Source organism: Mytilus trossulus, chromosome 14, assembly GCF_036588685.1.
Source record: "Mytilus trossulus isolate FHL-02 chromosome 14, PNRI_Mtr1.1.1.hap1, whole genome shotgun sequence".
NCBI lineage: Eukaryota > Metazoa > Mollusca > Bivalvia > Mytilida > Mytilidae > Mytilus > Mytilus trossulus.
Window position 1 is genome coordinate 2,494,965 of NC_086386.1, and position 12,217 is coordinate 2,507,181.

General features: G+C 34.5%; 1 protein-coding gene across 1 annotated transcript; it reads left to right on the forward strand.

Annotated features, from left to right (window-relative positions):
• The first annotated feature begins 3,861 nt into the window (after positions 1-3,861).
• LOC134695716 (TRPM8 channel-associated factor homolog) lies at positions 3,862-5,029 on the forward strand. The gene is made up of 2 exons (XM_063557087.1): positions 3,862-4,070; positions 4,807-5,029. Exons 1-2 carry the CDS (start codon positions 3,900-3,902, stop codon positions 4,942-4,944), a joined length of 309 nt encoding a protein of 102 aa, XP_063413157.1. The 5' UTR covers positions 3,862-3,899; the 3' UTR covers positions 4,945-5,029.
• Positions 5,030-12,217: the final 7,188 nt, after the last annotated feature.

Genomic DNA, 12,217 nt, shown 5'->3' on the forward strand with positions numbered 1-12,217 from the left:
TAATATGATAATTTCATGAAAACATTCAGTTTACTGTGTATTATCTCTGTAAGACTTGTGTAAGATATGTTATATATATATTTATATCTACTGGTGTCGGTTTACAGTCAGTGTTTACATAAAATAAGAACATTTATCAGGTATGTTATATATTTCTATCAGCATGATCAGTTGGTGTCGGTGTTTTTTACATATCTTTTCGGTAATTAAAACTGTACACCTGTTGGTTTGGTAATGTTATTGCATAATAATAATGATTTTGTTTTGGTAGCCCACAAACTTGTTCAATCTGTTATGTACTTAACATTTGATGTAAAAAGGGAACTTTGCACCTGTCCTAAGTCAGGAATCTGATGTACAGTAGTTGTCGTTTGTTTATGTAATATATACGTGTTTCTCGTTTTTCGTTTTGTTTATATAGATTAGACCGTTGGTTTTCCCGTTTGAATGGTTTTACACTAGTAATTTTGGGGCCCTTTATAGCTTGTTGTTCGGTGTGAGCCAAGGCTCCGTGTTGAAGGCCGTACTTTAACCTATAATGGTTTAATTTTTAAATTGTTATTTGGATGGAGAGTTGTCTCATTGGCACTCACACCACATCTTCCTATATCTATTGTATAAAATAAACACGTGTTGTCATGGTTTGATGCGATGCCAAAGTACGGACTCATTTAATGTAAAAAAACAACATCTAAACAACATGTACATAGGTTTTATATAAGTGTAAGAGTATGTACTGAAAGTTTTGAAATTGCACTAGTATGTATGCCAAATAGGGCGTAAAGGCCCCTTTTCCTTTCCTCTCCTAAAATGATTCGTCCATTATATATGCATGAATTCAAAAATTACTAGAGACTAAATTGTTAGACTAATGTTTAATCAAGATTCATACTCCATTAACATGATTAATTCGGCGCTCTCAGTTTTCATCCGTATCATGAAAGTTTATATATGTATTCTTCTGGCTTTTTCACATTCATGATTTATTTATGTTGATTACCAAAATAGTAGAATTACATATGTATAAATACATTCATATCAATTGAAACGTCATCTATGTGTCAAAGACTTGGGAATAATGATTATTATGAATACTACTAGTTGTATACCAGTATACCTAACAGAACATGAAGAATGTTTAAGAGAAAAACAAGTAAGCCATTAAACTCTCGATTATAAATATCCTGATTTCATTATAGTATTCTTATAATATTTCTTATTATTTGTAAAAGACAATTGAAATGAAAGGCTGGAAAATAGAAATTCTGGACGGTGTTGACATGTTGTCATTTCCAGGCTGTGTCCCGGGAGTAATTTTTGTGTACGGAGAGACTTCACAGGCAATCCTTGCAAACAAGAAAGGACACGTTTTTTGTGCGGCAGGTTTGTATTCTTTATTGTTATATAGCGTTTATTCTTCTACATGTCCTATGTTGATACAAATAGCAATCAATAAGTGCTATATAAATTTGTTTTTCTCTTGCTGATTACGTTTCTATCGATATTTTACGAATTTCAATTTAAAAGGGTTTTCAGTTGAATTTTTGCTATGTTATAGTTACATTTGATTCGATTCAATGTTTTTTTTTTGTGTTTGAACAACGTACAGTCGATGTTTGTAACAAACTTTGAAACAGATATCGGAAAAATACTTTGAATGTCGAGGCTGACATAGGGATAGCAAAAGACAACAAAAAATCATTTCATCTACTTTAAGCGAGGAGGAATATTATAAAAGCAAAACTGATAATCTATAACATATGTTCCTACTTTCTGTCATAACCATTTATTTTTCTGAAAAAAATTATCAAAACGACTTCGATATTTTTTTTGATATTCCATTGTACTTATATTTAGGTTTGAAAAGAACATCAATACGTTCATATTTTATAGTGTATCTTTCTATGTCACATGTATGATGTGATGTTTCACTAATGCACCAGTCCTAAGTCAGGATTGTATAGTGTATCTTTCTATGTCACATGTATGATGTGATGTTTCACTAATGCACCTGTCCTAAGTCAGAAACCTGATGTTCAGTAGTTGTCTTTGTTTGTGTGGTAATAAGTGTCTTGTTTTTAAATTAAATAGATTAGATCGTTGGTTTTCCTATTTGAATGTTTTTTGTAAATGTAAAAATTAACCTTGTATCCTTTAATACTGTTTATTTTTTCAGCTGAATTTGGTAAAGGAAGAATAATTCTAATGCAATTTGTATGTAACAATTTTTTTCATTGGCTAAAAGTTGACGTCAAATCCACAGTTGACCAGGCGTAACTAAGGATGGACCCGCCATTTTGAATTGTTGAATAAACAAATGTTCGATTACTTCTATATAATCGAAAATACAACAACACCTACCTCGAATTCGCCATTTTGATGTAATTTTATCCGAATTTGAATCGTACCGGTAACGTAATTATCTCCAGTTTGTAAGTTTTCATTTGTATGACGTCACGTTTAGCCATGACGTCTTTGCGCCAAAATCATTAATGAAGTTTCGCGGATTTTTTTTATTTGTCAAATTTAGACCTTTTTTCAAGTTTTATCGTATCATTTCTTTTTGTAATGCATTAGAATCGGAATAACAGTACTGTAGTTGAAGAGTTGCCACCGTCAATTGTAGATTTGACGGTCGCAAATGCAGTTTTACTGGCGACGCGTAGCGTAACTACAGTACTGTTATTCCGTAATTGTATTTTCGCACAATGTATTTGTTAACAGTTTTGGAAAGAAAGATACGAAACGCAAAAACAAACGATTCAACGAAAATATCAGAAATTGGATAACGAAAAACACAGACAAGGGAAATGAGATACCTTGTTTTTCTGATTACTTTAATATCTTCGATGAGCTTCTTCCTGAATGTAGGATATTAACATGGAATGGACTTCCGGTTCGGATAGAGGATGACAGTGTATTGAAATTACTTGATTGGGTAGAGAGAGGAGGTGGATTGATATGTGGAGTGTGCCCATGGAGATTTGCAGAGGTTTATAAAATAGACGTTGAAAATATACCACTTAACATCATCTTCAGGGCAATAGGTATCGCTTATGCTGGTAAATTAATGTACAAGAATGATAGCGATTTAGCGGAACTTTTAGTAAACGACAATATGGCGGATTATGCAAAGCCCAGTGATCTAGTTTCAGCAATTAACAAGCACCCAGAAAAGATTAACAGATTAGGAGGATTACTACACAGTGTAGTACACTTACCAGAGGAACTTTATATCAAACACAAACCACATGTTGTGGAAATGATTCAGAAATTATCAGCAAATAACGACCATATATACCAACACGGAGTAAACCCGTTGAGTCACATGGCGCCAAAAAAGCTGCGATGCTTGTGTGCGATATCATGATACGAGATGGCTTAGAAGGGAATGTAGTATTAGCAGAAGGAATTCATGAATTTCCGGGAAAATTTGAGAATACACCGGAAGTTCAGTCTATCGAATTAGAATTTTCCTCACAAACACACAAATTATTATCATGGAATTGTCGTGCAGCAAGACGAAAAAAACATGGAATATTATTATTGGTCTGCATGGTGACGAGCTTTACAATATTAATTCTAAGCTATGACGATGGCCTAAGATCAGAATAAAGAAAGAGCTTAAAACAAACGAATTGAGAAATTTGTCTTCAACACCACTAACCATTTGCAGTCCATTTGGAGGACTGATTTATTTACAGTCGCCTAAAAGTACAAAGGATAAATTGCAGTTGAGACTACACAATGTCGTACCTGCTCACATATTTACTTACAAAACGGCAGATACATGGGAAACTGTAGAACGTTACAAGCCAGGACTATGGTGTGATATCATTGGTGACAAAATAGCTTTGACCTTACCATCCGCGTCAGTAAGACAGCTCTCAGATCCAACAATGACAATGAAAGTTTGGGATTCTGTAGTATCTGCCCACATTGACCTACTTGGGAAGGATCCATCCAATGGTAGAGGACAATGGGTTGTTACAGATGAACAGCCGTCAATTGGTTACATGCATTCTGGTTATCCAATCGTCACCCATCTGGACATGGCAGATCCTAATAAGGTTCGGTTTAAAAATTGACTAAAGAAAATATGTTAGAATTTTGTATATTCTGTACTTTTTTTAGTCTTTTGACTTTCCTTCTTTTAACGTGATTCATGTTTGCTGTAACAAAAATAGGAAGTTATATTGAAGAGTGTCACATATGGATTTTTATCTGCTCACACGTCCAGCTACATGTTATCATTCTCAGGTTTGAAGGGGTTTGTGTTGCTCAGTTGATATTTTTTTTTATGTTTTCCATGTTTTGGTTGGGCACTAATATTTGTTTGTTTGTCTGTTGATCCTTTCCTTTTGCACACATGACGTTTTAGATATAGTTTATCTCTTATAGTAGTATTTCCATACAAACCAAGCATCATAATTTCAAATTGCATTCCTAACATATCTGACAAAATGACGTCCTTTCATTGAACTAGTATACATATTTGTTTAGGGGCCAGATGAAGAACGCCTCCGGTTACGAGAGTTTCTAGCTGCATTGAAGACCAATGGGTGGCCTTCAGCTGTTGTCTGCTCTATGATCGGGTTGTTCTTTCTTTGACACATCCCCCATTTCCATTCTTAATTGCATTATCATTCTCATTAACGAAAATCCTGATTTGCAAATAGTATGAAGATTGTGTACCCTATGCCTCAAACGTCTTAGAATTTTATCAAATACCAATATGTTTACATTGTAGGATTCATTCAAGAAAAAGTTTTATTATTACATGAACCATTTTACATTTGTAATTAGATCTACGAGGACTGCTTCCTATTGTCCAGGGACCACATTTTAAACGTAAACAACATGAAAGGAGCTGGGGAATGTTCCATGAACTGGGACATAATTTCCAGGATTCTATGTGGACGTGGGGTAGAACGAAGGAGGTGACTTGTAATATATTTACTTTGCATGCTATGGACGTAGTTTGCAATGTGAAACCATGGGATCATCTCTGGGTCAGATAAAAGTTCGAAAATGCAAACAACTATGTCCGGGTAAGATATATCATATAAGTTATATCTATGAGTGTTTGTTCTCAAATTTATACACAATCCTAATTCTTGTTTCATAGATATAGGAAGATGTGGTGTGAGTGCCAATGAGACAACTCTCCATCCAAATAACAATTTAAAAAGTAAACCATTATAGGTTCAAGTACGGCCTTCAACACGGAGCATTGGCTCACACCGAACAACAAGCTATAAAGGACCCCCAAATTACTAGTGTAAAACCTTTCAAACGGGAAAACCAACGGTCTAATCTATATAAACAAAACGAGACACGAGAAACACGTATATATAACATAAACAAACGACAACTACTGTACATCAGATTCCTGACTTGGACAGGTGCAAACATTTTCAGCGGTATTAAACGTTTTAATTGATCCAAACCTTCTCCCTTTTTCTGAAACAATAGCATAACATAGAAAACACAAGATAATCACTTTTTAATGCCAAGAAAAATAACCGGTGTTCAAAACGTGTTTTTGTAACTTGAAATATACGGCTTCGTATACATACCTCTACTGATTAATTTATTGTATAAACAAAACTTGATTGATTTGTGTCAACAAACAAAATAATACACTTGATTTTTATGTCCCTATCATAACTAGATATTGTTTAAATATGGCGGCGATGAGCAATATTAATCTGTCATAATGTATTACAAGAAACTTATTCGAAAATCCGTAATTTCAAAGGTTTTAATTTGTATAGACATACACACACTTTTGTTTACAGGAAGGGGCAAAGTATGACAAATGGTGTACTAATCCTGGTATAGCGTTGTTAGTGTACGCACAGTTGGCAAGGGACTTTGGCTGGGGTACTCAAAAATCTGTATTTAGGACTTATGATAAAATTCCAAAAGACAAACGACCATCAAACCAGAAAGAAAAAGAGAACATGTGGATACAGACGTTTTCCAATGTAGTCAAGAGGAATCTAAGCCTCGTTTTCGAATTTTGGGGATGGCCGATTTGGGGCTTGGACGATTTGAAAAGTTCTACTTATTCACTTTTTATTCATCACTTCTCATGTAGCAAGTTTTGGCAACAATTGAAATAACAAGATTCAATTTAATGTCGGGGTCGATACCTCTGTTGATTTACAATGAGTACCCAGAGAGTGTAATCAGCTCAGTGGTTAGTAATTCTGTACTGACATGATTTGTAGCAAACCATTCTAAAAGTTTACGTTTATAAATTTCAATAAAAAAATGAAACTCAGATTTCAACTTCAACCTGCAAAGTGGAATTTTGATTGTTTTGTCTAGGTCTAAATAATTTTAATATAGCCTTATGATACCATTAGTATCGCGAAAATCGTTTGTACTGGTTTAATGAAAATAATTGTGTGAAGTTCTAGATAACATATTTGTTACATCGTCAATGTTTATGATCCTGTGGCGTCTGTAGTTGATTTAGGTGCTCCTTGTTGTTCTGCAGTTTGTATGCTGTGTCCACATTATATTATGTTCCTGTGGCGTCTGTCGTTGATGTAGGTGTTCCTTGTTGTTCTGCGGTTTGTATACTGTGTCCACATTATATTATGTTCCTGTGTCGTCTGTCGTTGATGTAGGTGTTCCTTGTTGTTCTGCGGTTTGTATGCTGTGTCCACATTATATTATGTTCCTGTGGCGTCTGTCGTTGATGAAGGTGTTCCTTGTTGTTCTGCGGTTTGCATGCTGTGTCAACATTATATTAAGTTCCTGTGGCGTATGTCGTTGATGTAGGTGTTCCTTGTTGTTTTGCGGTTTGCATGCTGTGTCCACATTATATTATGTTCCTGTGGCGTCTGTCGTTGATTTAGGTGTTCCTTGTTGTTCTGCGGTTTGTATGCTGTGTCCACATTATATTATGTTCCTGTGTCGTCTGTCGTTGATGTAGGTGTTCCTTGTTGTTCTGCGGTTTGTATGCTGTGTCCACATTATATTATGTTCCTGTGGCGTCTGTCGTTGATGAAGGTGTTCCTTGTTGTTCTGCGGTTTGCATGCTGTGTCAACATTATATTAAGTTCCTGTGGCGTATGTCGTTGATGTAGGTGTTCCTTGTTGTTTTGCGGTTTGCATGCTGTGTCCACATTATATTATGTTCCTGTGGCGTCTGTCGTTGATATAGGTGTTCCTTGTTGTTCTGCGGTTTGCATGCTGTGTCCACATTATATTATGTTCCTGTGGCGTCTGTCGTTAATGTAGGTGTTCCTTGTTGTTCTGCGGTTTGTATGCTGTGTCCACATTATATTATGTTCCTGTGGCGTCTGTCGTTGATGTAGGTGTTCCTTGTTGTTCTGCGGTTTGCATGATGTGTCCAAATTATATTATGTTCCTGTGGCGTCTGTCGTTGATGTAGGTGTTCCTTGTTGTTCTGCGTTTTGTATGCTGTGTCAACATTATATTATGTTCCTGTGGCGTCTGTCCTTGATGTAGGTGTTCCTTGTTGTTCTGCGGTTTGTATGCTGTGTCCACATTATATTATGTTCCTGTGGCGTCTGTCGTTGACGTAGTTGTTCCTTGTTGTTCTGCGGTTTGTATGCTGTGTCCACATTATATTATGTTCCTGTGGCGTCTGTCGTTGATGTAGGTGTTCCTTGTTGTTCTGCGGTTTTAATGCTGTGTCAACATTATATTATGTTCCTGTGGCGTCTGTAGTTGACGTAGGTGTTCCTTGTTGTTCTGCGGTTTTTATGCTGTGTCCACATTATATTATGTTCCTGTGGCGTGTGTCGTTGATGTAAATGTTCCTTGTTGTTCGGTGGTTTGCATGCTGTGTCAACATTATATTATGTTCCTGTGGCGTCTGTCGTTGATGTAGGTGTTCCTTGTTGTTTTGCGGTTTGCATGCTGTGTCAACATTATATTATGTTCCTGTGGCGTCTGTCGTTGATGTAGATGTTCCTTGTTGTTCGGTGGTTTGCATGCTGTGTCAACATTATAATATGTTCCTGTGGCGTCTGTCGTTGATGTAGGTGTTCCTTGTTGTTTTGCGGTTTGCATACTGTGTCAACATTATATGGTGTTACTGTGGTGTATGTCGTTGACGTATGTGTTCCTTGTTGTTTTGCCGTTTGCATGCTGTGTCAACATTATATTATGTTCCTGTGGCGTCTGTCGTTGGTGTATGTGTTCCTTGTTGTTTTGCCGTTTGCATGCTGTGTCAACATTATATTATGTTTTTGTGTGTATCTCTGTGATGAGTGTTCTTGCATATGTTTGTTCTGTCAAGTATTGTTGTCATTTTAGCGTAATATTTTTACATTGCCGTAAAAATGGGAGGTTGGCTAGCAATACGAACAGGTTCAATGCATCATGTTTTTTCTTAAAATGTTCTTTAACAAATCAGGAATATGGCAGTTGTTAACAAACAGTTCGTTTCTATGTATGTTGGCGTTTGCTTTTGTTTCAGTTTTCCTCTTATATTTGGTGTGTTTCCCTGGGTTGAAGTATGTTACCCGAATTTGCTTTCTCTCAATCAATTTATGTCTTTTGAACAGCATTATACTACTGTTGCCTTTATTTTAGGCCCTGTTTAGTCATATACCTTTTTAACTGTTTTGTTTCTTATACATCCATGGCTTTGCAATATTTGACTTGTAGTTTCTTAATGATGGTAAACTCCAGAAAATTGCTTAAGCGGCATGAAATTTAATCAAAGTGCTTTTAAGCACGTGCACTGAACGGTAAACATTGCTTCAATTTATCAGTGATAGGTAATTATTGCATTGGTTGTACATGTAGTTGATTTCACAGCAATTCTAGACAAATGAAAATAACACCAAATGTATAAGGAAGATTATAACAATGACATCATTCTTCTTTTATAACAGTTATTAGATTCCTGCACTTGCAAAAGTAATGTAATTGTTTTGACAACTGTTACATCATTTTTTGCCTTTAATATCGGAGCATAAATTAAAGCGATATATTTCTTGAAATGTTCATGGATAGGATTAATAGAATGTTATGATCCTTGAACCATATTTTGTGTATAAAAAGGTAGTTATAAGCCTTGGAATATTTAGATATCAAGTCAGTCCCATAAGGTTTGGATTGCATTTCATGCAATCTTCACCTAAAACGTGTTATTTGCATCTTTTATAGCACATTGTCGAGTGGTTAATACTATAAATTTTGAACCAGAACTTATAACAAACAATTAAAAGAGTAAGGTTAAAATCATTGAATGTAATATTTTAATATTATTATGTATACATTTTTACATACATTGGTGACATATTTTATAAACCAAGTTTTAAGTTCAACTTGATACATTTTGTAGCACAGTAATGTATTGACAATAAAAACATTGAACTTGAAACCAAGATGACAACTACACAGACATATTAATACATTTTCTGTTAGATAGAAGTAGAAATTACAAAAATACTCACATACACATTCAAATCAATATATTTTAAAAACATAAAATATTGTAATAAATGCAAGTAAATTAAGGTGGAAGATAGATTATTTTTTTTTATTATAACTTTTGACTTTAACGCCACTTTCAGCACAGTTAAATCAACGCAGCCAATGGTTATTGGTCGAGAAAATATGAGTGCCTGATAGTTGTTTGTGAAAAACTGGCAATTCTTGTTAATATTGATTGTTGGTTGGTTGCTTAACGTCCAGTGGCAAATATTTCATGCATATTCAGGACGAGAACAAGTTCACACTAAATACAATAGGTAGGTTGATACAATAGAGGCCATCTGGGATGATGGTCGGAGCAATTTGGACTGCCACCGGAAAAGGATGGTATATGGAAGGGACAGATATTCTGCCTTGCAACAGGCCACCTACGGACCCCTCAAAGGGTTGTTGCAAGGGTTCTTAACGTGCAAAGATTTAACAAAGATTGGAGTTAACCTTACAGACCTTAGTTTTCACACATTACCTATATCATAAACGAACAACATAGACCACTTGGCCAAAAAAGCTTGGATAAAATTAAGACAACAGCCTTAGATAAAAGCTGAAATACAGACGGCAAATTCGTACTTCTTACAGCATCATGACAGTTAAAAAACATTTTATAGACATGATATAAGTCTTATTACTTTTTTGGTAAATTTTGACATCATTGTTAAAAAATGAAACGAAGATTACTTGACATGAGTTGTTATTGGTATCAATATAATTTAGCCTTTACTTCAGGTTAAATACAAACAGATAAATAAATCAGAAGTATAACAAGAATGAATAGAAAGATAAATTGTGAACGAAAATATGTACATGATGATTTGAAAGGATTCAATCATGCGAAAATGTTGTCATTGTCTATTTAAATGTGGACTAAAATACAATGCCATACTTATTTTCCGGTTATGATTATATGAATTATTAAGAAACTAATGTAGAGTTTCAACTCCCTCAGACTAAATTTATGTAAGATGGATGTGAGTATCATTTCTAGATTCTTTCAGTTCATACAACTCTTCAATTGTTTCAGTTCTTATACATCATTGACTTCAAATGTATGGCTCTGAGCGAGTTCGATAAAGGTTAGTTAATCAAAAAAAGTTGGTCGCAGACTATCAAACCCCTGACATGCAATGAAAGGAAAAACACAACAACAAACAAACAGAAAAGCACTGGCCTGTACAAATGATTATTTTAATAAATTGCAAAGCTTTATAAGGTAAATCTTTTTCTAAGGCTTGCATATCGTCTGAATGGTAGAACCAAAATGTGCGACACATACCGTGGACAGTTTGTTAAATGAATAAAAATTACTAAGGGAAAGGAGTTGAATTTACTCAATTTGTTTTACAAATACCGTGGAAATTAATTTGTTTTTAATCAATATTGTTTTACGCATACCATGCAAATTGTATAGAGGCGCATTAAATGGTACGACACATATTGTAGATGAAATCTTTGTATATTGGATTTAGTTGAACGAAAATGTATGACATATACTATTGCTGCACTTCAGTGTATATCGAGTAAAATGTAAAAACAGCATTCATTGATTGACATTCGTTATTTACAAAATCATTTGCGGAGATACATGTCTTTTACAAACTGAAACCCTCCAAGATGAACGCGTTCCAGACCAACCAGTAACTTGAACACAGTAGGTTTTTCTTCTGTTGAGTTTTTCCATTTTCTTAATATATCTGCGGTTTGGTCGTACATCTTTCGGTAGTCTGTCTTTGTCTGCTCTATAGAATTAATAGTAATTCCTAGTTCTACACCCAGATGTAAAGCGCAGTTACCAAGGTTGTGGGGTAGATTATTCATGATATCATCATTTGGAACTTCGTCTGGTCCGACATTTGGAAATTCTGTAAATGAAAATGAATATTCTTAACAATCTCACGACAAATTGTCATCTATCAATTTAAGTTTCTATTTCTTACACATTTTTGTTATCTGAAATTTATTTCCTTAAATGATTTTGATCACACAAAATTAGGTATGTTGGTGTTCATCATTTTAAATGCTACTTTCCTAGAGCAAATGAACATGTAATTGAGTGTGGAAATTTCAAATGTGTTTGTTTAAAGGTATTTGTACTTCAAAGGGTACAAAATTGTTTGAAATTTCAATGCAAAGGTTTGCACCACTGCATATATATTGTTTTTGAATTTGATTGTGTTCAGCGACCACTTTCCAGAGTAACTGTACCTGTTTGTTGGAAACATTCATATTTTCAGGTTTCCATATGATAAATAGATAACCGTGTTTTAGATAAATTTACATTGTGATAGATTGTGCTAACACACATCAGACAAGTTAATGTCGATTTTTGGCGTTTTCGCCTTTACCGTTTAAGAGTTATTGTACCTGAATATTGTAAAAACATGAGGTTTGTTTCAAGATGATAAATCGGTTATTAACATTATTTGATATTCTAGCAATTTTTTGTTCCACTATAGACCGAGAATATTGATTTTGTTTTTATTTTTACCGTTATGAGTAATGGTACATATGTACCTGATGCAAGATAATTAGAAATTTTGTTTTGAGACAATAAAAAGATAGGCTATCTTTGAAAGTATTTGAAACATTTATTGGTTGTATAGATTATTGACTTTGAAATTTTTGCTTATATGAAAAAAGAAGATGTGGTATGATTGCCAATGAGACAACTGTCCACAAGAGACTAAAATGACATAGAAATTAATAACTATAGGTCACCGTACGGCCTTCA